At 32.0% G+C, this 27,102-nt stretch overlaps 3 protein-coding genes, 1 long non-coding RNA gene and 1 pseudogene across 5 annotated transcripts; 3 read left to right on the top strand and 2 right to left on the bottom strand.

Moving 5' to 3' along the window:
• Positions 1-4,387: 4,387 nt before the first annotated feature.
• Positions 4,388-5,161, bottom strand: LOC113753717 (thioredoxin H2-like). Its single transcript, XM_027297945.1, has 3 exons — positions 5,013-5,161; positions 4,759-4,881; positions 4,388-4,669 (listed from the first exon to the last, which is right to left on the bottom strand). Exons 1-3 carry the CDS (start codon positions 5,118-5,120, stop codon positions 4,538-4,540), a joined length of 363 nt encoding a protein of 120 aa, XP_027153746.1. The 5' UTR covers positions 5,121-5,161; the 3' UTR covers positions 4,388-4,537.
• A 3,350-nt stretch (positions 5,162-8,511) lies between these two features.
• On the top strand, positions 8,512-10,878 carry LOC113752677 (NAC transcription factor 25-like). Its single transcript, XM_027296760.1, has 3 exons — positions 8,512-8,935; positions 9,859-10,136; positions 10,285-10,878. Exons 1-3 carry the CDS (start codon positions 8,512-8,514, stop codon positions 10,876-10,878), a joined length of 1,296 nt encoding a protein of 431 aa, XP_027152561.1.
• A 2,708-nt stretch (positions 10,879-13,586) lies between these two features.
• LOC113754427 lies at positions 13,587-15,946 on the top strand. 2 transcript variants are annotated; one of them, XR_003465199.1, is made up of 5 exons: positions 13,587-13,704; positions 13,817-13,921; positions 15,346-15,401; positions 15,474-15,551; positions 15,656-15,946. It is a non-coding gene; the product is annotated as an uncharacterized LOC113754427 (long non-coding RNA). The 2 variants fall into 2 exon arrangements; XR_003465198.1 differs by lacking the exon at positions 15,346-15,401.
• Positions 15,947-16,394: 448 nt separating this feature from the next.
• Positions 16,395-17,607, top strand: LOC113752675 (annotated as a pseudogene).
• A 7,498-nt stretch (positions 17,608-25,105) lies between these two features.
• LOC113753545 (thioredoxin H2-like) lies at positions 25,106-26,146 on the bottom strand. The gene is made up of 3 exons (XM_027297725.1): positions 25,933-26,146; positions 25,708-25,830; positions 25,106-25,572 (listed from the first exon to the last, which is right to left on the bottom strand). Exons 1-3 carry the CDS (start codon positions 26,068-26,070, stop codon positions 25,441-25,443), a joined length of 393 nt encoding a protein of 130 aa, XP_027153526.1. The 5' UTR covers positions 26,071-26,146; the 3' UTR covers positions 25,106-25,440.
• Positions 26,147-27,102: the final 956 nt, after the last annotated feature.

Here is a 27,102-nt window from a genome sequence, read left to right as displayed (position 1 = left end):
TCTAAAGACTAAAGATAACTTTTGCTTTGCACGTATATATTCTGCTGCCTTTGGCCGCAAAACAGAAGAATTTTCATTCTTAATCCTCTGTACCTCACTTTAGATGCCATAAATAATCCTCAATCTAACTGACTGAAAATTGTTGGTAGGTGGTGGTTTGGGCTAGAATAATCTCCATGGGTTTCCCGCTTGGCTAAGAATCTATTAACTAGTCCTTCACCCTCCATTCAAGAAAAACCCTTGAGCTTGAGCATTATTGGCAACTTTTTCATTCTATTTGATTTTTCTTGCAACAGAAAGAGGGTGTGCAAAGGTTAAGACGATCAAAATGAGAAAATACCTCATTAATTAAAGCCAAGAAAATACTTAACGATGAGTAATGAACTTTTTTTTGTTTGGAAATATATGCTTGTAGTTCAACTTTGTTTCTGGATATTTTAGTCTCAGAAATCAATTAGGAAAAAATTGTTCCTTTCTTTTTTTTTTTTTTTAATAATGGCATCGTGGACTAATAAAATCTCGACCATTCAATCATGGAATTAAGTTCTAATTAGATTGATTCTGGATTTTGGATGCTATTTACCACGCCAACAACTTGGGTAACTGAAGTGGATGAGCGATAAACACATAGATACCATCTTCTAATTAACTCGTATCCAAAATCCGCATAAGGCAAGCATGAGGATCTTGGATTATCACCGAACCTATTGGATTACGAAAAAAAAAAACCCCCACATTTGAAAATGTTTTGCAAATATGCGCTAATAGATTAAGCAGGTTATATTAGTACACCTGCAGACACCTTTTTCAGGGGATATCACTGTATTGGTTTTGGCCAGGCTCATTGCATTAATCGCACCACTGTAGTGGATTTAGTCCAAATTGACTTCTTTATTAATTAGCAGCATCCAAACTCTGATTTAATTACTTAAATTCTGTATTGTTGGATCTTCCTTGTCAACTTTTTTCTCCTTCTTCATCAGCAGGAATGTAGGCATCGTCTATGTTCCAAATTGCAGAGCCGCATCCTGCAGGCAAGTGTGTGTGTGTGTGTGTGTTCTTTTTTTGGATTTAGAGCCCTGATTCCACTGGATAAGATCTTTGGGAGAAAGCCGTTGACTAAAAGTGGGTGTATATATGTGTACTTTATAATACTAGCATTTTAACCCGTGCTATCCACAGATTTATATTTCAATTTCAATTTAAAACAATACTTTATATATATATATATATTATAGTATAAGATAAAGTATATAAAAAAGACAAAAAAATTTAAAGAAGTGTATGTTTAACATGTTAAAAAAAAATTTATTTCTTAAGTACAAAGTGGACTTTCTTAATTTTAATATCTTAAATAAGTTGAAATCAAATTTTGTTAACCTATTGTTTGTCAATATATGATAACAATTTTAATAAAATAATTTAATTTATACTGATTTATATGATAGAGCAATTGTAAACTTATTTATCAATATATCATGTTATACCCATATATCAAAATTTTTAACATTAAAAATAGGGTAAAAAACAAAAAAGCCCATTGTGGTAAACCTAATATACAGAAAAGCCCCCCCATAGTTTCAAAATATACAACACAACACCCTTTATTTTGAACTAAATTGTAAAGGTGACGGAATCCGTTAAACTTAACGGAAATGGATGAAATGACCAGAATGCCCTGATATAATTAAGCAAAAGATAGATAAAAAAAATCATTTGTTTTATTCTCTAGATAGAGATAATAGAGGGTTAAAGGATAGAATAGGTATATTTGTTAAAAATTAGGTATAAAATTTTTTTTTTAGGTTCCAATAAGTCATTTCCGTTAAGTTTAACGGATTCCGTCACTTTTACAATTTAGTTCAAAATACGAAGTGTCGTGTTGTATATTTTGAAATTATGGGGAGGTTTTCTGTATATTAAGTTTACCACAAGGGGCTTTTTTGTAGTTTACCCTAAAAAATATAAAGTATAACTAATTCATTTTCCTCAATTTTAGAAAAATTTTCTCTCATTTTGTAATCCTAAAATTGTTGAGTGCTTATAGAATAATGTTCTTCATAAATTTTAATATATATTTAAAATAATCTTTGTAAGATGTGTTTCAAAATTTTCAAAATTATTAAAAACTATCACCTTTTATATTCTCTCTTACCTGCTAATTAGCTATGACTTTCAGATCTCTTACTACGGTGCCATCTTTCCTGTCATATCTCTATAATCTCATTCTTTTTTCTCCCCTCTCTTCGTCCATTCTTGTAGTAATTTATCTTTATTTTTCGACTTTTCCCACCACTCTTTAACTTCTTATTATTCTCTTTCTTTCGTTTATAGCTGATCTCTAACTTTCTATTTTTGCTACCCAATTTTCTATTCTTTTCCCTTCACCATTCTCTCAAACCCTATAAATTCATAATTTGTTTTTTCGGCTAGTGGTACTTTGTTTTCTATTTAGTAATTTCATAATTTAGGATTCACAAATGGTACTATTATTGATATTTTAAACCCATGACCAGTGAATAATATTTTCTTTTTGTTTTCTATATAATTTGCCCTTTTAATTAGGATTACTGAGTTGGGGAGTAAAATATTGTTATTTACTTTTTTACTTTTAGTAAGATTGGTGGTTTTCCTCTTTATTTACCCTCACATTAGTAGATTTAAAATCAAATTCCTATATAAGTGAGCCACTTCTTACTTTTAAATTCAAAAGAAATGAAAAAATATATAACAATTAAAAAAATTTAAAATTTCATAAAAAAAATAGTGAGGAGTTATAAGCATTTTGATTTAATCATCCAAAAAACCCTCCCCACAATACATATAGATATAGATTTTTATAGTATTATTTGACTCATTCCCTCTCCATATCTCCACAATTCAATGTCCTGTTCCTCATTCTCTCTAGAAGAAAGTTGAAAGAGATGGTAAATTGCAGTTTTTTGTGAAGGAGTGTTAGTTAGAATGGTATTCTTATTTGATGAAACTAGAAAAATGGAATTGAGAGTGGGAAGGTGTGTAAAATCTTGTTGCTAAAATTTCCTTCTCAAATTTATATAGATATAGATATCTTTAGCCCACGGTGCAAAAAAGAAAATAAAAGAAAATTGAAAGTTAGTGGTTGGGTGAGGATCGAATTGGATTATTTCCTCCACTCCTTTTACAATTTCGTGCCTTGCTGCTTTATTCTTACGTTCTTCTTTTTGTCACGTCGTTTACTGTTTTTGTCCCCCTACTAGTCACAAATTAAAGGCTCCACACACACACACACACACGAAAAAAAAATAGAAAAAGAAGAGAGTTACATTTATTGGATCATCAGAATGGGTAAATTGTCAGGTGAGAATAGTGGGGCTATTAAGATAATTGAGATTCTTGCTACGCCGTATTGGTAGAATTTTCTTGATAAATTATTCTATTTTCTAGGTTAATTATTGTGAACTAGAGTAAATATTACTAATTTTGATCGATGGACAACTGGAAATTAAGAACAAAGATAAGAGTACTAGGTTAATAAGATCGTTTTACACGCTATGATACAACTTCAGAAGCACAGCCAATAGGAGAATAAATTTTCCCTAATGGAGGAAGAACAAGTTGGAATTTGATAGAGAATAATAATTGTACTCTTTACACTTGAGTAGAAAATTCGATCGGTTGAGACCTGAAAGATACAGCTAATGAAAAAAAAAAAAGGCCTTTCTAAAATTGTTTGCTCCATGTTTGCCAATATATATATATATATATATATATATATATATATTCAGGAGAAACGAGGAGTTTCTTGAAATCAACTCTGAGATTAACAGAGTTGAGTTGTTCATTTTGGCTACGTGGGTATATTCATATTACCTCTGTTCTCTGCCAGTATTGCTTTAACAGGCTAATTATTCTTCTTTCTTCAAGTTGTGAAGTGGATGACATTTTAACAGCAAAACATAGCTTTTATTCAAAACTTAAAACTAGCTTTTGTCTCCTTAATTTGGTAAAAATTTCGTGAAGTACTGGCATTTACATAGCACTCGAAATACTGGATGCTCCTACTCGATCATTACTGTCAGCAGTCTTTTGTTCGTTTCTGGATTTTTGGATAACTTTAGAGTGGGGACTGAGAATTTTCTAAAGCGTACAAGTTTCGATTTCAAAATGTCATAAATGAAAAACATGGAAGTGTTTGAAGTGCTCGTTAGTCACCAATATCTGTTATTTTGTTGCGCATATATACATACATATATATGTATATATGTGTGTGTGTATATATTTACGTTTTTGTTGGAAAATCTGTTTTCGTGAAAAATATATAGGAAACCATAGAGGGGCCATTTTATTATGGATTTTTTTTAAAAAAAAAAAATTGTGCTTTAAAGCAGTAAAAAGAAAAATTGGATTCACGGAACACGCTGGAAACACCCTTCTATTATTCATTCAACTTTTTACAACCTTACAATATTCATTCATCTGTCCACAGCCTTACGAAAGGTGATCTGTAGAACTAACTATAGGTACCTGAACCCGTTGGTTAAAAATCAATGAAGGGTCAAAACCTGTATTTATGGATCATCCTCTCTAGTTCTTCCCTGTCGGCTCCCACAAGCTTATCGACTTCTTTTCCATTCTTCATGAACACGAAAGTTGGCATAGCCTGTACCCCGAACTCTTTGGCCACATCCTGTAGTTGCAATAAATTTTCATGTCAGTAGACTAGCAGTATAAATGTACTTTTCTATCCGAAATTTTGTAGTAAGAAAGGCAACATACAGCTAGCTCGTCGACATCAATCTTGAAGAACACAACATCTGTATATGTTGTAGAAAACTCTTTGACAATTGGTTCCATATATCCACAAGGTCCACACCATGAAGCTGAGAAATCAATCACCATCTTCAAACAATATTCAACTACTACCCATCAGTTAATGAAGGACGTACTAGCTAGTGTTACAAAACAAATATGAGCAACCATAAAGAAAGCTGTATTAGATCATACATAAATTGTATTGCAGAAGAATTTACCAGTTTGTCAGTTCCTTTGGATTCTTCATAGTGGACCCTCCATTTTTTGGTGGAATGGATTTCGATGACCTTAGACCTGTTAGCTCCTGTAGACCAATAGGCTCCCATTTTCTCTTTCCCAAAGTACCAGCCTAAACTCACTTCTTTTGTTTAACTTGGTACTTGAATGGGGCTGCTCCTCTATATATATTACTTGATGATGAAGGAAAAGGAAAAAAATAAATAAAAAAGAACCTCTTTGATGATCAATTGTGTTAGGAATATGTTCTAAGATGCAGCGGAACATTTTTGGTGTAAATCACTGAGTTAAAAATAGGAAGATCTGATGCTTATGCAAATCCTTTTCTAAATCAAAACATTTCACTCGACATAAAGATAGAAGCACTCTTAACCTTCTACTTTTTCAATGCATTTTACATCACTTCTTTATTCTAATATTCTCCCTTTCTGCATATCTTTTACCGTCACTAACTAGTTGTGAACAAGAGAAGAATTATAAGTACAATTCGAACGACTGAGAAATATATATAAGAATTCTTGCAGTGGATACCATATTGGTTCCTATGCTATTCGCGTTCTCTTGCTAAGTGGGAGGAAAAGGGATGCTTTTTATGTTCCTATCTCGCATTCGATTCCATCTAAGACCATATGATTTTCATGCTGTAATGTTGACATTTTCAAAAAATATACTAGATTCGATTTTCATGCTGTAATGTTGACATTTTCAAAAAATATACTAGATTCGATTTTCATGCTGTAATGTTGACATTTTTAAAATATGCTAGATTTGAAGGAGATTACCAGTATGCTAGGGAAAAACGCCTCGACAGAGTCCATCAAACAGTTCAATATGTAAGTCAAAAACTCAATTCTGATCCAAAAGTTTAACCTATTAGGTTTTAAACCCTTACTTACATATTAAGTGCTATTTTTTCATCTCTCAAATTAATGTGGGACATAATTATTTACTCATGAATCTAACAAATCTCCCCCTTTATGGGTAACCCCTCCTATTAAACCCAAGTGAACCTAACAAATCTCTCCTCCCTTCATGAATAACCCCTCTCATTAAATCCTAATTTATAATTTCTTCTCCGAACCCACTTTAATACTCAACGCCACTTTAACACCTAAGGTTAGCTAACTGGATTACTGGGTTTTATTGGACCCTTGCCCACCAATTTACAAGCTCTTCTCACCTTGTCAACTAATTTACAAGTTTTTTTTTTTGAACTCACTTTAATACTCAATACAAACCCATCTTAACATCTAAGGTCACCTCTACTCCTAATTATGGACCCACTCTTTTTTGAAATCCAAACTGAATTTTTTGAATCCTTGCTAACTCTTGACTTCTTGGTCTAACACCAATCGGATCCTTGTCAAACCCATGGCGCACTTGGTCCAACAGAAGCCAAACTCCCCAGCACTTTGACATTTTAGTCCGCCATCAAGAAAAAATTTTCACCGGTTTAGCTTCGAGAAGAATCCACTTGTCCATGAGTAACCCAATATATAAGAAAAAGGTGTCTCAAAAGAGTCTACCAAAGATCTCAATATGTAAATTAGGAACCCAACTCTGACCCAAAAACTAAAGTTATTAGGTCTCGAACCTTTACTTACATATTAAGTGCTCTTTTTCCATCTCTCAAATCAATGTGGACATAATCTAATACAGTAAATAATGGTGCATTGCTAATTCTTAGGGATGGCAACGGGGCAGGTTTGGGGCGGGAGATCACTCCCTCGTCCCTCATCCCTCGTCCCGTTGCCAAAAAACTCCCCCTGCCCCTGCCTCTGTCCTCCCACCCCTCGCCTCGCCATACTTCCCCCATGGGTGCTTGCGGGTGATAATTTGATTTTTTTTCTAGAAGCATTTATTCAACATATCGAAGCTAAATTCAAAAAATAAAATAAAATAAGGAGTTGAAAAAAGTGAAATATGAAATATGAAACAAGAAAAGTGTTGATATAATTATATAAAACACCAAAAAAATTTAGAAACTCAATCGAATTCTATAGATAACATTGGGAAATACTCATAAAATGAGTAACATACTTGTGCCAAATATCAACTAAGAATTTGGATAGAAATTGGATAAAGGTTATATTTAGTTGTCAAATATTCTAAATTTATTATTATTAGATTATATAATATATTATATTTATTTATATTAATAAATTGAAGTGGAGGATAAGACGGGGGATGGGGTGGGAGCATTGTCCCCCATCCCTCCCCCCGTCCCATTTAAAACGGGAGAGAAAAATTCCCCCATCCCCGTCCCATTATTTCCCCGCGGGACGAGCACCCACCCCCATTGCCATCTCTACTAATTCCATGCATAATAATACTTGAATGAGGTACGCGGTTATCTGGCAAATTAGACGACACCATCTTCGAACAAAATAATGAGAGGATACCATGGAAATATATATTATGAATACTACAATGTTTATTGTTTAACGGGAGCCACTTCTCAATGGAGTTGAGGTAAAACTTTTGTCCCAAGAAAAAAGGTCTTTAGAAAGTAAAACCAACTTCGGAAGATATCATCAACCATCAGTGAAAAAATTAATCTTTGGAATATTTGTACATCACAAAACTACCCAACTAATATTATTTAGTCACTCAAAAAATGCCTATTTTATCGAGAAAATTAATAAAATTTCTCTGCCAATATAGAATGTTAGTGAATTATCTGCAAGATGATAGTTTTTCATTTTTATTTCCTGATTTCAATAGTTTTATGAGTATTGTGATATATCAATTTTGAAAGTTTTTCATTTTCATTTACAGATTTTATTATTTATATGAGTATTGTGGCATCCAACTTTCACCCTGGATGATATTGTTAATATGGTCACTAAAAGTTTTATCCTTATATTTCGCTCTCAAAAATTTCCAAGATATAAGGTTGAAATCTAGCTCAAAATGATGCAATTTTCTCTAGAATTCAAAGTTGAAATAGTGAAGATAACTTTAGAACAAGCATTTGTGCCTAGCGTAGGAAAGATTAATTCTCATCTATATTCATACTTCTTTTTGAGGGAAAGAAACAAGTTTTTTCGAGAGGAAAATGGAAGGGACAAAAAAATAAAATACGAAAATATTTGTGCCTAGCGTCAGAGCGTGCTCAGCTCCTTCCTTTGTTCATGCAAATTCACATATTTTCTCCGATCTCAATTCAATATTGTCCAAAAAATAAACAGCGTTGTGATTAAATTTGTAAATTTCCGTAATCCAGGACTACTCCTAGTCCAAATTAATCTAGCTATTAGTATCCGAGTCGTATTGCAGTAGCTACATACAATTTTAGATCAGTTCGAAATCAAGAGATAAAGATGGAACCCCAACAAAATCTTGAAAAAATCTCGAAATTTTCTCTCGTCACGGACCCTATATTAACCAAAATTCGTAAACCCTTTTTGTTTCCAAATACAACCCTTCTTCCCTGACTATCGCCCCACACTTCTCTGATCAAAAGAGTCTTGAGAAATCATGGCATCTGGCCACGAAAGCTTCCCGCAAATAGAGGCCTCAGCCGATACGTCGACTGCTGTTAACGTTATTACCAGTCCCGGTGCCCATGCCTGCGCCCATCATCTGAGGAAAGACCATGAAAATGTCTTGTCTGGACTGAACAACACTAGCACGACATTGTCCAGCCCTAGTGATTCAAGACTCGTGGACAATGGTAACAAAAACCACAATGTCGTCAAGGACGATGATGATGCTTACAACAACGACGCTATAGATCGTGACAAGGACTACTTTGATACTTTTCCACCGGGGTATCGCTTCTGTCCGATGGATAGTGAACTCATTGTTTGTTACCTGAAGAAAAAGATTCTGGGCGAGCTTTTACCCAGGAATCAGATTAGAGAAGTTAATCTTTATCGCCAGAACCCTGATACAATATCAGGTTTTTCTTTTTCGTTCTTTTTTAATAATTTTTCTATTTTTCCTCAAGTACGCTTTTTTACTATATAATTGATTTCGCCATAACCCTGATTGTTATGCATGCATCAGGTTGGTCTAAATCGAAGTTCATTCGATTGACATGCACTTACTTTTGTGATGATATCTGGCATGGGGTTTTAGGGGTTTTACTTTAAGGGTTTTAGGGTTTCTGTTTTAATTAAGTTTTTACAGTGGATAATTATTAGTGCTTATTTATACATGTGTCCAACTTTACTTGTTCGTAGGCCTTGTTTATCACTGGCATGTTTGCTGCTGTATCTGGTCTAGCGACGTTGTATTCGCATTAACTACTATTCCTGTTCAATAAATAAATACATGCGTTTAATTCCCTCCTATCAAAGTTTTGAATTCTTGCAAACATGCATTACTATTTTGTTATTATACCCGAGAGAGTACTAGGGAAGTTGTGGACCATTAGTTCTCCGGCAGATTTATTTAGTCCCCTTTTTAGTCTATTTACGTGCTTTACTATATATCTTAATCCCTTTCTCTTTTCCACTTTAGGTCACAATCCTTGTTTGCTTCTGAGGTTTCTGACCGTGTTAAGAGCTTACTACATTCACGTTTAGTTTTAGATGTTGTCTTCTAAATTATTTCACTGACAAGAAAAGTGAAGATTTTTCCTTTTTTCTTTTAGGTGTTTGAAATTTTATCCCTGACAGTTACACACTTAATTACCTGATTTTTTTTTTTTTTTTGTTTTGCGAGAGTGATCATGCACTTTACTTGTATACCACACTAAGAAAAATACAGATTTCTCTTCCATGTGGACCTTTTTATGCTACCAATTGTGTATGATAGGAAGATTTTCTACCGCAATTTTCTTTTTTAAAAATCTTTCTTGTTTTATCTTCTCTATTTTAGGGAGATATCCAAGCATGGGCGATAATCAATGGTTCTTTTTCACACCGAGGGATAAAAAGTATTTGAACGGTAGTCGCCCAAATCGGGCTGCCGGTACCGGTTATTGGAAGGCCACTGGGGCAGACAAGAATATCCACTGCAATGGTGTCACTGTTGGTGTTAGGAAGACATTGGTTTTTTATGAAGGCAGACCTCCCAAAGGTGTGAAGACAAGTTGGATTATGCACGAATACAGGGTTTTAGGACATCATAAAAGCAAGAGTGCAAATGACATGAGGGTAGGTAACATTTACATAATTCTTAATCTTTTCCTTGAGTAAGTACTTATTAACCTTCCTTTTCTAATGTTATATATATATGTCGTACGTAATTGTTCTTCATTGATACTATTGTTTATTCTTTGGATCTAACGTGTTATTCTTGTAGCTTGATGATTATGTCCTGTGCAAGATTTATAAAAAGAATCACAAATCTTTCAAAGCTCGGCAAAGGAATGATGAAAATCCTGGTTCATTTAATCAAAGCAATGATGGAAATCCTGATGATGAACTTGGAGAAGAAAAGGGCAGTTTATTTGATCCTCCTCCCGGTAGCAATGAACAAAGTGGCTGCCCTTACACTTACCAAGCTAACTACACCTATCCTCATTTGGAATCTTTTTATCAATATCCGCCATCAGAGCAATTTCCAATGCTTGCGGGCATTCAACCACTATCCATCGAACCTGCAACAAACCCAGACATTGCCAAATACATCAGTAATTTTCCACCGCACTACTATCATCACGGGGCCAAACCTATCAGCAGTTTTATGCATCCATCTTCGTTCCTTCCAATACCTCCTGTCAATCCAGCTTGGATTTACGAGCTTGTACAAGATAATTTGGATTTACCGATGGACTTCACTGATTATGGTAATACAAATTCTGTGGATCCTTACCTTGACTTGGACAAACTCTCCTCGCATGGCTTTGAAAGTCCTTCGATGCCTCAAGATTCGCGTGGCTCCCAAGATTCTTGAAGCAATATAGATCATCTTTATATTGACGATATATTGGTTAGGAGTATATATGGCTACTATTAGCAAACATTATCATTATTGACTCTATTTTCAGTTATTTTTACTTTGTTTTTCAGTTGCCACATTTTTTTTCATGGACAGTGCTGTAGTGCCTATCTATATCTATATGTATTGAGGAAGGGGTTTTTATCAGAGACCCTCTAAATGGCTTCTAAACTTCTCATTCTTTTTTCTAGATTTTTGTATTTATTTTAATACATAAAGTGGGTTATAACTAACCCTATCACCAATCAAATTTAAAATTTAAAACATTTCCACTATCTACTTCATAAACTGTTTATACTTTGTTATTTATACTTTAAATCCTTTTTACTCCATAATTAAAGACAAATGCTTATTTGTATGCTATTTTAATACAATGTTACATTTTTATAATTAAAAAATATTTATCCCCAAACTAACCCTATAACCACCCCTACAAATGAGTTTTGCAAATTACAATCACGTTTCAAAAAAATCACAAATGTACAACTAAATGTAAAGTTGAAGGGTAAAGTGCAGCTAAATATAAAGTTAAGGGGGTGTTGACCTTCAACCCATCACGTTTTCGATTGCCTTGTGTTATTTATAATTTTACAACAATTAAAACTTCCATAAGACCATAAGAAAAGATAACAAATATAACATCCATTCATGCTTTCTTATTAATTTAAATAAGTAAGATTATTTACACTCAATTTTTGTTATTCACACTCCAATAATCATTTTGATCATATAAGTTTCAATAATTAGACTATATGATAAAATAAATGATGGAATTGCAAATAATAAAAAATTGAGTGCAAATAACATTTTCTTAAGTAAGAAGTGGCTCCCATGCCTTTCTAATTTAAAAAAGTAGTAGCTCCGCTTATATAGGAATTTGGTTTGAAGTTTATTAGTGGGAGGGTAAATAAAAATAAAATATTGCCAAACTTAGTAAAAGTAAAAAAGTAAATGATAATATTTTTTCTTTAAACTTAGCATTCCTAAGTAAAAGGGCAAAATTAAATAGAAAACAAAAAGGAAATAATGTCGTGGATTTAAAAAATCAAGAATGGTACCATTCATGAAATCTAAATTATGAAATCACTAAATAAAAAACAAAGTACCACTGGCCTTTTGAAATATTCATTTTTGATAAAAAATAATGATAATAACAACACCAGTTCTACCAAAAAATTTTAAAAAAGTAATATTATAGTTTAAGAGAAAGATGTAGAACATTCAACCTTAAAATACTACTTAATTTGTAATTTAACATTAGATTTGAATAAGAGTGTAAAACCCAAACACTAATGATAACTTTTGATATCATTAGTTATTTTATGTATTCTTATTACTGTCTTCATATATAAATATGTATTTGCTATGTTATATATATATATATATATATATATATATATATGAATTGATTGTAGTACTTGAGGATATTATAGATATTGTCAGTTTTTCGTTTCCATTTTTAGATACTAATAATTGCAACCATTGTAATTAATTTTTAATTTTATATTTTTATTATGATAGGTAAAGTTAAATATATTGAATCGTAGGAATATGAATTTATATGTTAGGTATAGGGGGAGGAGCGAGGGAAGAAAATGGTGAGGTGTTAAAAAGTAGCAGGAAAGGTTGAAGAAGAAATATGGATTACAGGGATTGCAGGGATATGACAGAGATGACAAAAAAATAATAATAATAGAAAGGGTGGTACCATGGTAGAAGGTATAAAAGTCGTAGGAGGCATCTGATGACTAACTGGCGTATAAGAAAAGAGAGAAATGATAGTGATTTTTAATAATTTTAAGAACACTAAAAACACATAGTACGGAGAATTTTCTTTAAAATATACGTTAAAGTTTATGAAAAATGTTAATCGAAATACATTCAACAAATTTAGGGGCACAAGATAGGAGAAAGATCTTTTTTTTTTTCTAAAAATGGAAGAAAATAAATTGGTTATAATTTATTTTTTTGTATTACAAGTTTTGATATATGGGTATAACATAGTAATATGTTTTGTTGGATATTGATAAATTGACTTTTTTTTAGAAAACTCTTCTCACCTTACCACCCAACCTAACTCTCTCCTTAAATGCGTTAACAATTCTTTTATCATGTAAATCATTATAAATTACAATTTTTTTCAAGATATTAAGCATGCATTTCTTTAAAAATTTTATTATATATATTTATTATTTTGTAGCACAATATATAAATATATAAAATATTATTTTGATTTGAAATATAACCCGTGCATAGCACGGGTCAAAACACTAGTAGTTATGGTAACGATGTTAGGGAAACCTACTATTACAGGTTTCTATTACCTTTAGTGACAAATCGAATTTTTTAGTGACTTTTTAAATATTATATTAAAATAATTAATATTAACTTTAGTAAGTTTTTAATTAAAACGAGTAAGTATATACCTAAAAGATAAGTTTTAGTCAAAAATAGAAATTTACCCTTTCAGTAATTTAATTTACTTATTATTTGACAAATGTTACTTTTGTTTAATTAAAACTTATTAATACTAAAAGTAAAAAAATTACATATTAAAATAAGAAAATAATCGATTTCTAAAACGGTTTGGGTTTCCACATCTCTCTAAAGTTGCTTCCCTTCTTTTTATTATCTTCTCACCTCACGGAAGATTGTAGAAATTTTTCCCTGGAAAAGGAAGGAGTACGATCATCATCTTATGGAACGGGATTAGCTTTTGCTAAAATTTAGAAAATTGATCAAGCGGGCTAAGCAATTCTATCTTCAGGCTAAACTCTTCTGGTAGGTTTCATGCCTCAGTCTCTATTTCTGCCTTCTACTAAGCATTGATTCTCATTTCGGTCAATCAATTGGCCTGCCTAGGCGTGGAGGAAAAGCTAAATATGCTTTATAGATAGCACAGGTTCAGGAGAAAGGGTTTCCCCTCTATCAGACACAACAAAAGGGTTAGCAACGGTGGTAGCCAACCAAAGAGCATATGAAAAATAGCGGTGACGAGGTTAGACCATCATGTTCTCTTGAAATCGTTTGTTTATATTGCTGTAATTTATTTATATTTCATTTGTTTTGTTTGTCAAGATTTTCTTGTGAAATCAGGGCTGAGAATTTGAAGAATTTATTGCAATTTTGGGGTTGAAATTGTCCATTGAAACATCTAGGAAATGGTTGTAGTTTTGATTGTTTACGGGTAAAATATGCTTAATAGCCATATGAAACATCTAGGAAAGGACTTGAGACTAGGTGTTTAAGTTAAATGTGATTAATTTGGGAATGCATATAAGATGTTCGGTGAAATGCCAAAGAGAAATTTGACTTGGTGGTTTTGATTTTCAGTTTGGCGGACAAAATACAATTGATTCTTAAACATTTTAATATTTTTGATGATAATAAGCTTTTTGATAACTACCATTGACTTTGTCTCTAATAATTTCGTAAGCACGTTCCTGGCATATATACATAATCATAATTTATAGTCTTTTAGGGTCAACTTTCAGAAGCAGTCAAATGGTTCGATATCTGTAAGAACATTCATAAAAGAGCATGAAGGCAAAATACGCAATGACATAATCAATTTTGTCTTCTTGAATTCCTCTAAAAGAAGGAATTTTGTCTTCTTTAATGAACGGAAAACTGATGTTGCAGACAAGTTTTTGCTGCTTATAGGTTTCCTTTGCATAAGAACTAGGCAATCTCTTTCAGGCATTTGTAGGTTGTACTAGGCTCTCTTCTGCAACTTTCGACCAATCCTATTTGCAAAAATTTTTTTTTTAGTCGCATGTTCTTTGAGAAAATCAACTTTGTTCAATATTTGAGAAGCTCACTTATATATTTCCTAAGACAGGAAACGCATGGTACAAAGTACATCTTGCTAAACAAATACGCAATCAATGTGCCTACTTGTACTTTCATTTATTTCATCTTCAGTATAGAAGAACAAACAAATAAAAAAAATGACATAATCAATCTTATGCAATAATGAAACATTTTGAAATGTATTTACTTCCAGTTGAATTATTCCGTGGATGACCATACAAAATAACCCTTAACATTTACTTCATCACTACAAAAGGATGAAAAATACCATAAATAATTACCTGAAGGAAGAATAGCACATATTCTGCTATTGTTCTATCGTTATGTAGTTGTTCTTGGCTATCCAACCTAACAGCTTCATAATAATTCTTCCAAAATTTAAATGAAAGGAGCAGTCTATCTTTGAGAGCCACAATTTTGCTTACTCAATTGTTAATCGAGTATTCAAAAGGTGATTTTGAATATATCTTATTCTGGTAGTATCCACTCGAGATTTTAGGAGTGTTAAACTTGTATCATTTTTTTAAACAACGGCTGCAGAACAAGGTGAAATTATTGTCAGCTACAATAGCTAGAGTTGTAAGACTTTCTTTGCCTTATCTTGTAAAGGGGCCAAAAAGGAGTTAATGGATAGTAACTGGTTTCAGATCATTCCTCCTGGTCAGGTAATATATAGCTTGTTTTTATTTTTGTCTCGAGACATGCAATATAATTGTGCTGTATTTGCATTTGAATAGGCATTAATGTGGGCATGCAATCCTTCATTAATCCAAAGTCATGTACGAAACACTAGCTTGTTAGGAGACGAAAATCAGGTACATTTTTTTCTTCTTCACGCCTAAGTTTTATGTTACCTATTTGCTATGATTATGTGTTGTTGTGGCCTTTTTTTAATACAAATCTTGTGATGGTTTTGTAGTGAATGAACCAGATTTCAGCCAAGACCATTAAGAAATTTTATTCTTGAGAGGGTACAGATTTTTCAGATGGACTTTGCTAAAAAATTTTAGGATGATTTACGTTTCTCCGAAGGTAGTGTAATGCGTTTTGATTGTAAATCTGAACACAATCTCCTTAGTTTGCAATGGTTGGTGTTTACTTGTTTTAATGTGAATACTTTCAACATCCAAGTGCTCTTGGGTTTGTAAACGAGAAATTTCAATTCAAACCGAAGCTTTTGATAGTGATTTCAGAGCCCTTGATTTGCAGGTGATCATAGTCTCAAATCAAGTTACTAGCCTCTTGATTGTTTCAGTTTTCTGAACCCAAAGCCTTTGTGCTCTAAATTCAGTTCTTGGCCATGTAATCTTGTCATGCTTAGATATCCATATCTAGTAACCTGCCGCCTTAATTCTGGTGCGTAAGTATCAGTTATTAAAAGTTAGTAAATTATATAAGATCTGAGGTTGCCATTCTTTGTTTCGGCCAATTTGCATTAGATGGACTTTTGTTTAGTCCAAGTACTAAATAAATTGGTGAGTAGATTATTACTGATGCTCAAAATGAGCCGTTTCATCCTATTTTGAAATACCAGTTTTATATAAAATGTCGTGAGACATGTAGAATTTTGTTGTTTACTTCAAATTGGACTGGCTTACTTGATTTAAGTGCCGTGATTTCCTCAGTAAGCCATTAGTAGAGGTCCAAACAAAATGACAATGGAAGTTTTGAATATGGTTCCCGTGTTGCTCAATATGACTTTTGATATGCTTCACTTTTGTACAAGTTATTGAGCAATGTATGCCTTGATCAGGGAAAAGAAAAGAGTTTGAGCATTTGTCTGTCAACTCTTCTCTCTATGTGATCAAAGTAAAGAAGTTTATGTGCAGGGCGGCAATCTGTGCCTTATGGTGGGGGAAAAATAAAAGAATTTGAGGACGTGTCTGTCAATCTTTTCTGTGTTTGATCAAACTAGAGAAATTGAGGTGCTTCACAGCTGTCTGTACTTTTATCTCTATTTCTTTTAAGGGCTTTGAACCTTATGCAGTGATTGTGAATGGAATATGCAAGCAACTCTGTTTAAAGGTGTTCCCTGAGATGTCCACTGTTACTCGTGCTATTGAAATTTGTAACATTGTAGAACCTGTGGAATCCAGGACCAATGAGCCTATTGAATGGGCATGTCTGAAACGGGACCATAAAGTATATGCATTTTTGGCTCAAGGTATTGCCTCCTTCCCAAGAAAAGAATGCTTGTCTGAGGCACTTGGTGCTTCAAGCACTGACAATTACCCAGATGAAAGCATTAGAATACCCCGGAACCAAGTGACAGAATTGGTCAGAGACCTTCTTACTGGTCGAGCAAGGGTGAAATTGATTCTGCAGTCCCTGAGACATTAACGTATAAATTGATGGCCAAACTCTGTGTGATTACTGAAATCCGTATTCAACCATTTCAAGGTTATTTTAGAAGACTTTTCATTTTTGTTTGGGGAGGAGGGGGTTGACGGTGACTTCTTGTTTAAAACCTGTCTCTTTATTGGTAGAAAAACTTGATTTGCATTATCAGTGTACTTTCAGTTTGGTTCCCCCATATATCCAGCAAAGGCTGTAAGACTTTTGATGGGGGATTTGTATTGCTGGTATGGAAGCACAAATGGAGGGAGAAGTGTCTTCAGCTGCACAAGAATCTTGTCATGAAATATTGCTTGTCCGGATTCAGTATTACTAATTAACTGCGTTATAGGAGAATTGTTTGCAAAAGTTCAAGCTGCCAGAACCTGTCCTCTGTATTGGAGGGATTCTGCAAGTCCAGCTATTGGGTAGAGTGCAGAAACAAGAAATAGATAGTTTGTATTACATATGGTGAGTCCTACTTTATTATGATTTTTGTCGCTTGTGTTTGGTGCACAAGCGAGAGGGATTTTTCTCGCATTCACAGGTTTGGTGCACAAAAACTTGACGGGATTTTTTTTATCAATGCAAGTTTAATTCCGATTTTACACCCGTTGGACTGCAAGTATACAGGTCGTAATTGTAGTACAAGATGTGTATCGGGTCGATCCCACGAGGAGCAATTAAAACAATTATTAGATACTAATTTTCTCTATTATTTAGACTTACAATTAATTTGAGCAGAAATTTCAGAATGTAATTCAACTACAAAAATTCTTAACTAGATAAATGCAATTTCACAAAAGGAATAGAATTCACTAAATATTAAGATCTAGGGATGTAGATTCCACTTATGATTCAAAAGATCTAAAATGAATTAATTCAACACTTGTTACTGCTCTTGTTTAACCAAGAATTCATTTCCAGAAATACCAAAATCACATTCTCATGATGATAATGGGTTAAAACAGATTAGTTTTTCCTAATCTCTTGGTAAATACTAAATATGTTCTTATTTACACATGAAATGCAGATTTCATCCACTTGAATGTATTTCTATTCTCATGAATATACAACTCAAGTTCTACTTGTGTCATTCCATTATTTTTACCATTTCTCAATGAGTAAAAACAACTATAAACCTGCCATTGGTGATCAAGCAACAACAAGTAATCCAACATACACAAGTAGATAAGTTAATACAAGACATAACAAGCATAAATCACAATCACTTCATATCATTTGGCCATAAGCTTCATCTACTCCCTAGATAAAGGAAATTAGCTACTCATGAATGATAAAACACTCATAACTTCATTAATGTAAATCATCATGAATTACAAATACAAACAGAGTAAAGAAAGTCTTAGCCAAGATATGGTGAAGCCTTCCAAAAATCTCCTTTGTCTTGAACTTAGATGATTACAAGATGAAATCCCAATTGCCCCTTGCAAGTCCTAGGTAGAGAGAATATGTTTTTCTGTAAGAAGCTAAGCTACGAATGGTCCTCAGATCTCTCTCCATATTTCTGCATAAAAAGTACTCAAAGGCTCCATTTTTCCAAGTCAAATTCTATCCTTTGATTCCCAAATCTCCACTTTGTTAGCATAGTCAAAAACCAATATTTTTGACTTGAAAATAAGCCACTTTTCTTGCCCTTTTGTCTTCTGAAGCATGTGCACCGAATTCCCTTGCATCTTATAGCTGGAAAGTGGTGTGAACACAAGAGAATTGGCTGAGTCAAATTGCAGAATTTCGGCTATAAAACGCGCCTACACAAAACGCGGTTACAAGTCACGTTTTGTGTACTCGCGTATTCACTTTGGCCTTACTTCATCTGCGATTTTCTCTATCATAAAGGCCGAACTAGCTTTTGTGCAAAACACAAAAGTTGTAGCCCTTTGAGTTAGCTTTCCAATGCTTCAAGAATCATCCAAATCGGAGCTTTGTAGCCTGAGATATGATCGAAATACTGAAGAGTGTCAAAACTGACTTGTATTGCATTTCCTCACTTGAACGTTTTTCACTTCATTCTTCTTGTTGCCACTTGAATTTATCACCAAATCTCTATTTTTTACCTCATTTGACATCCTTTGGTGATTGAATCATCATTCCTGCATAAAAATGAAGTTTTTACCATTAAAATCAATAGAAATGCAATATTATCCACTTTTACCAAAAATATATAATTTTACCAAAAACCTCTTTATTTTAATTATAAAACTAAATAATCAACTCAAAATTAACTAATAAAATGCACTTAAAAATACGTAAAATAAACTCTTATCAGGTGCACAAGCGAGAGGGATTTTTCTCGCATTCACAGGTTTGGTGCAAGTATAAGAGGTTGGGAGCACATGATCCTCAACACATTACCCGGTGCTAGAGGGATTATGGTAAATGACTACGACTACGACTACGACGGCGAGGACGATGATTCAGATGACCAGTATAACTAAGTGCTTCTGCTTCTTGCTACGCTTTCTGGTTTTCTTATGCTCTGTTCCTGCTGCCCTTCTGTAAGCTCTGAAGCACAAGATAGAAATTTGGAATTTTGGATTTGTTGGTGGGAACTAGTTTCGACTTTCTTTGTCCATTCATCATAACCGAGGAAACAATAGTTGTGGGGGTCTCGTAAATACCTTCAATGAATCCGAAAAAAGGCTACCAGCTTTAGGTACTATGAATTCTTTGGCATAAAGAAATCCAAGCGTTACTAGTGCATCAACCTTTCCTACTCTAACTATAATTAATGGCTAATAAAAGTCACCTTGGTACTTATCTCTTGAATTCTTAACTATTTCAAAATTTAATAAAGAATTTTATCACAACCACAACACTTTTGAATTCAAAACTACAAACAAGCCTATCCTTTTTTTTTAAATTTTGGGTTAAAGTTAGCAAAAGTTCTACTTATTTGCACCTTTCCTGTTAAAATTAATTTTTGTTGCAATTTCCTATTTTAGTTATCCATTCGACACTAGTACGGGCATAGATACGGATTAAGCAACCAGTTTGAGGAATAATATTTTTTATTAAAAAAAATTAATTTGAATTGAATTAACAATTTGATATTTTCACAAAAAGTGTCATTTTTTTTTGTCCTTTTTCAAAAAAATTTAAGACAACTATATTTTAGTAATTGTTGTCATTGACACTTAATTGAAGTTCATTAAGAATAATTGAAGTTCCGATATCAATACTCTATTCAAATGTAAAAATTCAACCTAAGTAACAAAATAAATGATAGCTAAACAAATGAAATATGCGTTCAATTGATCTTGTTCAAACTACATCTTCTGTTAATAGTTAGTATATATGAAATTGTATTTTCCATTTGTAGAAAATTAATATGCATTTTATATCTACTAACGAATAAATTACCTATGTTTTGAACAAATCAAACCTAAACTTATGGTGTGATATGTATATAGTTGCTTACATTTATACGTATGCCATCATCCTTTCTTTATGATGGAAATTTCTTTTGATTATATTTAGGGGTGGCAATTTGCGATACGACTTGAAAAAATGATATGAACCTAGCACGATATATATTGATTCGGATTGAGGTTTTGCGGGGTCGGGTCAGAATCGAGTCGAATGCGACGAGCCCGAAAAGAAAATGGGTCTTATTCGGGTCAAACCGTGGGTGATCCGATACGACCCCCCGATCACCTGTTTATGAATTAAAAATTATTTTACCTAACTAAACTACGTTATTCTTTTTGTTTCAAAGGCATTAATCACTTAATCCTAAATGAATTTATTTAACTTATTTGAAGTTGAAATTATTATATTTAGAAAAATAATTTATTATATTATTTTTTACTTTTATACTGCTTTTATTTATTTTATATTTGGTTTGGAACAAAACACTTTTACGATGTTTTTTATTTATTTTTGATTTGGTTTGGGATTATTTATTTAAATTTTTATTACTTGATTATGTAATTAGTCTTGTGTGAATTACAAATTACAGTGGTAAATTAATAAATTAAAATTAAGTTTTGGGTCATTCGGGTCGTCCCGCCAACCCGACAACCTGGAATTTTCAGATTCGGGTCAGATATCCTGACCCGTTTCGGGTTGGGGGGTCAAGTTCGGGTCAACCAGTTTTCTATTATACCTGGATCTCAACCCGACCTGTCACTCCGATTTGAACCCGATTGCCACCCCTAATTATATTGTCAAAAAAATAACATATTTTACAAATTATTCCAATTTATTTAGAAAATGTTACTAATTTCATTAGAAATTATGAAATGTAATCATGGTTTATTAATTTTTTACTAAATATAAATACAACATACAAAAGGAAAATATATTTGACTTTATTTTACTTTGATCAGAAAAACTTGTGATAGAAATAACGAAATAGTGACAAGGGTGCAAATTTCAAATCAACAACCAACGTACACTTAATTACGCTAATTTTTTAGTTGACCAAACTAATATATGCCATAAAGTAACTAGATTTTAGCATTTATAAATTGGCCATTTTAGCAGTTTATATACCATTCACCTATAAAAAATATGATTATTATAAAATGACATTTTATAATAATTTACATACTATTTGCCAATTAAAAGTAAGTTTGATTAAAAAAAATATATGCATATAAATCCATATTGTAAATGATACAAAATATATTTGAATCTCACGAAACTTAATCTATGGGTAAATTTACTATAGTTTTCAAAGATTATGCCACATTAGTACAAATTTAACTTTTATGCTTGTGACCTAGAAAATAAATTTATTAGAACACATAACCTTTGTAAATGATACATACATTTATTAAAATGCTTAAAACACATAACATTGATGAATGATACATACAATCATATATTATACATTTACGTTACCAACAATTACTAACTATAATATTAAGTTTCAATCCTTAACAAAAAAATCTTAGCATTATTTTAAATAAACTTTCTAATACTTGTTTCATATAAGTTTCTTTAAGTAAAATATTAAATTTATGCCACAAACTAGTAAGTCTTGATGATTAACCAAATTTACTATTCTATCAACAGGATTTACTATTAATCCATGAAAACTTACTATTACTTAAACTAAACTTACTCTCCAAAAAGAAAGTTTCGAATATAGAGTAGTAATTTATTTTTTTTTTAAAAAGTAACTTTCAATTTTATTTCATTTTACTTTTTAAGACATAAATAGGATAACAGATTTCGTTACCATTTTCGATTTATTTTTTATTTGCTTTGTTCGGCATTTGATTATTTGATCGGTCTATCCACCTAAATAGGATAACACTTAAAAATAAGAAAGTAAGTTTTCTATCTAAAATAATAAGTTAACAGTAAAAAATTAGTAACTTTTATACTTCAAAAGGTAAGTTGGAATAAATATTAAACTTACTTTTTAAATAGATAAATTACTACTTTATTTCTCAAACTTACTTTTTAGAGAGTAAGTTTAATTCAAGTAATAGTAAGTTTTTATACATAAATATTAACTCTTACTAATAACATGGTAAATTGATTAATAATCAAAACTTACTGATTTATGGGACACATGTGCTATTTTATTTTTAAACACATTTCAAACTAGTATTAGGAAGTTTATTTGAAATAACGATAAGATGTTTTATTAATGATTAATTCTTAGTACCTTAGTTAGTAAGTACTCATAATATACCTGTATAATACCTGATTATAGGTATAATTTAAAAAAATTATTTATATATTTTAAAATACTATGAACAATAGTTTGACTTTTCACATAATCTTGTAAAATATGAAATACAATTTTGTCGTATTATAAGCTTTTAATCATTTTCAATTTTTGAAAGGTTTGAAAGTTCGAATAACAATAACAACAAATCTTCCTAGTTATATATAATTGTTTATATATCAAAATTTTTATAATTTAACACCTATGAATATAATAAGATGATAAAGTTTTAATAAATTTACATCTGAGACACAAGAAATAATAAGAGTAAAAGCCTAAACAAAATGAGAAATAATATAAAAATAAAATTGACAAAATTAGTATAACAATTAATATAAGAAAATCAGTATGATCTTGATTTTTTTCCTTGGGAGATTGTTCATAAGAATAGGATCCAATAATTATAAATGAAAATCACATGCATGTATAATCTATTGTATAATTTAAATTATATTTAGTTCACCTATAAAATGGTCCTAAAATAATTAGTACACTATGATAAATGATATTTTAACAACAAAATTTTTTTTTACTAAAGGTCGGAAATATCCATGACATATGTATGAGGGATATTTTACCATATTTGTATCTCACATCTAATCATGAAAGTTAATTTGAGAAAAACTATTTTTGACAATCGAATTATTTTGAATTTAACCAACAAGTTGAGATTTTTTAAACAATAAAAGTGAAATATTTTGGGAACTTAGTTGTTTATTTTCCCGTAATAAAAAATTTAAAATATGACAAATTATTCTTACATATTTTATAAGGTCATATGCAAAAAAAAAAGTTTTCATAGTATATTTAAAATGTTTCGAACATATAACATTTATAAATGATACGTACAATTGTAAGTTTCTTTAAGTAAAATAGTAAATTTATGCCACAAACTATTAAGTTTTGATGATTAACCAAATTTACTAATCTATCAACAATATTTACTATTAATCTATAAAAACTTACTATTACTTGAACTAAACTTACCCTCCAAAAACTAAGTTTCAGATATAGAGTAATATTTTACTTCATAAAAAACAAAGTTAGTTCCATATTTATTCAAGTTTACTTTTTGAGACATAAAAGTTACTAATATATCGAGTTAACTTACTATTTTTTATGCAAAACTTACTAACCAGCATTTTATGTACTATATCATTTAGATGACCAGTACAACAGGTCATCAAATGGTCTCTAAAAGTATTTTTACCTGTTATATCAGGTAAAAATAGTTTTGTTACCATAACTATCGTTACTTCAGACTTTTCCTTTTTTCATATGTACATATGAGTTTATTGCCAAAATAACTCTTCTTCTAGAATATATACTCAAAGTAATTTAATTTTAAAACTTATTACCTTTGTGATCCTTTTTTGCCACTTAATTTTAAAACTTATTACCTTTGTGATCCTTTTTTGCCACTTAAGCTGCATATGTGTCAGGATAGAGATAAAAACATCTTCCATTTCTCTTTCTCATCTAATATTTTCTTCAATTTTCTCTATACAGTTTCCCACATTTTTTTCTTTCGTTATTTTTCCCTTGTCAAACATAATTTAAGAAGCCAATCTTTATATTAATAGCATCTAAAAAATATGTTTCGCAAGTCGATAATCTTAAGGTAGATGAAGATTATTTTCGTCTTTTCAAAGAGTAGGAAGGATAACATAAACAAATATGATAACCTTGAAATTTTTGTAATTGATTACAATTTTCGTTGCAATTTTTGGTGCAATTTTTGTATTTTTAAAATTATTTTTTGAAAAAATATATATGCAATAGGTTTGATACATTTAAAAAAATTCGGAGACCAATAATAGTAAGGTCAATAATGGTAAAATTTATTTCAGATAATTATAAGGAAATTATAAAAGTTATGCAATCTTCTTGTGCCTCTATAATAAAAAAAATTAAAATTTTAGTTAATGTTAGAAACTATAATCTGGATTAGAACTTTCCTTTCTTGTTATTCTACATGGCAATCAGGATAATTAGATGGGAACAATAATATCATTATGGTAATAAAATTTGAAAGTGAATCACATTGGAAATATTTTTTAGTAAGAGTGTTATTTTGGCAAAAAACTCTGTACATATAGGGATTGGATGAATTTGACCGTTCTTGACTTGCCGTGGGGCGCATTTGTTTCGAGTTACATTTAGCTAATATATGTCAGCAAAACATACCACTAGGCACCTTGAGGTTTGCTTCCATCTTAATTCGTTTTCATTCTTGTACTAAATTTGCATTTTTAAAGCAAATGTAGAACTGGCAATTTGAGGAGCATTTAGTTGACTTCATTCATGAATTTGTGGATAAAAGGGCGGTGAAATGAAATCACATGATACTGTGGTAGCCTTTTATTCTCATCCGTAAAGTTTTAAAATGAAGGGCACACTGAGATGAAATTACAGATTCAACACAACTTAGTATGAGCTGAAAGCGCATTGAAATGAGATTACAGATTGAACACAATTTATTACTACTCTTGAGAAGATTCGGTTGGCTTTAGACTATGTGTTTTTTCAATCTTAAGATGATTTGAGCTAAAATCGCAGTGACATGAAACTACAGATTGAGCATAATTTATTTATTACTCTTGAGAAGATCCGATTGGCTGCAGACTCAGTGTTTTTTCAAACTTGAGATGATTTGATTGGCGTTAGAATCTGTGCTTTTCAATCTTCTTCTGGAGTTCCTCCTTTTTGGCTCCAACAATCTTGTCTATCGCTTTTCCTTTCTTTAGTAGTATGAAAGTCGGCATTGCTTGAACTCCATATTCCTCAGCCACGTCCTGTTTACAGCTTCCAAAATTAGTAGTATCATATTGTACTTTCTGAAACTTGTACTATTCCCAACACCTATGAATTATTCTGGAAAAAAAATGGCAATATATTAATACTATTGATTATGAGAAGTGTGAACATACATCCAGCTCGTCCACATCAATCTTGACAAACTCCACATCGGTGTATTTAGCAGCTAACTCGTTAATGGATGGTTCGATGTATTGACAAGGGCCGCACCAGGAAGCTGTGAAGTCTATGACAATCTTCAATTTGGGGTTTGGAAACAAAAACAACAGGATCAGTAATCAAGAATATGTAGACCCTAAGCAAAACGGGAACAGATGGAAGAGGTTTTCAATGCTTACCAGCTTGTTAGTTTCTTTGGAAGCTTCAAAATGGATCTTCCATTTTGCTGAGGAATGGAATGCAACGACCGGAGACTTCTTGAGTGCCATAGATGAATCAATATTAGCTTCTTGCCATGCAGAGACGTTGGCTCCCATGTCTCTTCTTTCCAAAAGTAGATGACTGAGAAATTACAAGCGTGTGAAATTCTTTTCTTTCCACTTGGGTCTATGAAAGGCCTTCTTTGGATGGATTTGGGACTGTGGTGAGAGGTGCATTTTATATTTGGTCATGGAACATATTCTTCCAGCTGATCGAGAGCCCTTATTAGTACCGAGTATTATGCCCACCGTTCAAATTAGACAAGGAATAAATATATAAACTAACATTGATAAAATTAAGCTTTCATCTCAAGCGCTCTTAATTCTCAAAACTAACATCAAGTGGTGAAAAGTGGATTACCACTTTATGCTCATATTCTTCTTGATGTATGCTCTGTTTCTCTCCGTTAATTAATAATATGTCAGTGGAATTTCGAGGTTCTGTTCTTCCTAAGTAGGAAGTTCCATATATCTAAAAATGGTTGGTACTCTGTTCCTGAGTCTATAACTATGAATGAGACATGATAATGTAAGTGGAAGTAAAAAGGAGGTATTAGCAATCCCATGCAGCTATTAGCCTTAAGGAATGTCAAAGAATTCATTTCACCTTCGAGAGTATTTGATTCTTAGACACGCACACAATCTACACAAAATTAAAGTATGCATGGTCATGGTGAATGTCGAATATAAGAATGAAAAAACTAAACTTGATTATTATTTCTCCACTCCCCCCCCCCACCCCACCCCACCCCACCAAGCTAAGAAAAAAATTGTCTGTGATTTTTAATCCTGGCATATATGCCATTCATTCTCGCATACAAATTAATCAGGTGTATGTAAGTGCCTCAAGGTAATTGAGTTCTTTTTTTTTTTTTTTAAAAAAGGCTGAAATAATTAAGTTAAGTGATGCTCATATGGTAGTTGTACCTAAAATAAAATGATGCTACTTTTTATATCAGAAAGCAACGTCGATCATCCTGATACACAGATTGTGCGCCAGCCGAAATTCCGGCCGCCCGAAAGCGAGATCCTCAGTGATGTCTCGTTTAAGTCGTATCTTGGGTTCCCATCACCCTTTCTTTTGACGCC

This window comes from Coffea eugenioides, chromosome 11 (assembly GCF_003713205.1).
Source record: "Coffea eugenioides isolate CCC68of chromosome 11, Ceug_1.0, whole genome shotgun sequence".
Classification (NCBI taxonomy): Eukaryota; Viridiplantae; Streptophyta; class Magnoliopsida; order Gentianales; family Rubiaceae; genus Coffea; species Coffea eugenioides.
This window is presented reverse-complemented; position numbering and strand designations above follow the sequence as displayed.

What these genes read in the sequence shown, in the direction of transcription:
- LOC113753717 (XM_027297945.1), bottom strand. Translation starts at nt 5,120, where the DNA reads ATGGGAGCCTATTGGTCTACAGGAGCTAACAGGTCTAAGGTCATCGAA. An exon ending in CCAAAGGAACTGACAAACTG is followed by an intron (nt 4,882 to 5,012) that starts GTAAATTCTTCT and finishes TATTGTTTGAAG; the next exon opens with ATGGTGATTGATTTCTCAGC. An exon ending in TTGATGTCGACGAGCTAGCT is followed by an intron (nt 4,670 to 4,758) that starts GTATGTTGCCTT and finishes TTGCAACTACAG; the next exon opens with GATGTGGCCAAAGAGTTCGG.
- LOC113752677 (XM_027296760.1), top strand. Translation starts at nt 8,512, where the DNA reads ATGGCATCTGGCCACGAAAGCTTCCCGCAAATAGAGGCCTCAGCCGAT. An exon ending in GAACCCTGATACAATATCAG is followed by an intron (nt 8,936 to 9,858) that starts GTTTTTCTTTTT and finishes TCTCTATTTTAG; the next exon opens with GGAGATATCCAAGCATGGGC. An exon ending in AGAGTGCAAATGACATGAGG is followed by an intron (nt 10,137 to 10,284) that starts GTAGGTAACATT and finishes TTATTCTTGTAG; the next exon opens with CTTGATGATTATGTCCTGTG.
- LOC113753545 (XM_027297725.1), bottom strand. Translation starts at nt 26,070, where the DNA reads ATGGGAGCCAACGTCTCTGCATGGCAAGAAGCTAATATTGATTCATCT. An exon ending in CCAAAGAAACTAACAAGCTG is followed by an intron (nt 25,831 to 25,932) that starts GTAAGCATTGAA and finishes CCCAAATTGAAG; the next exon opens with ATTGTCATAGACTTCACAGC. An exon ending in TTGATGTGGACGAGCTGGAT is followed by an intron (nt 25,573 to 25,707) that starts GTATGTTCACAC and finishes AGCTGTAAACAG; the next exon opens with GACGTGGCTGAGGAATATGG.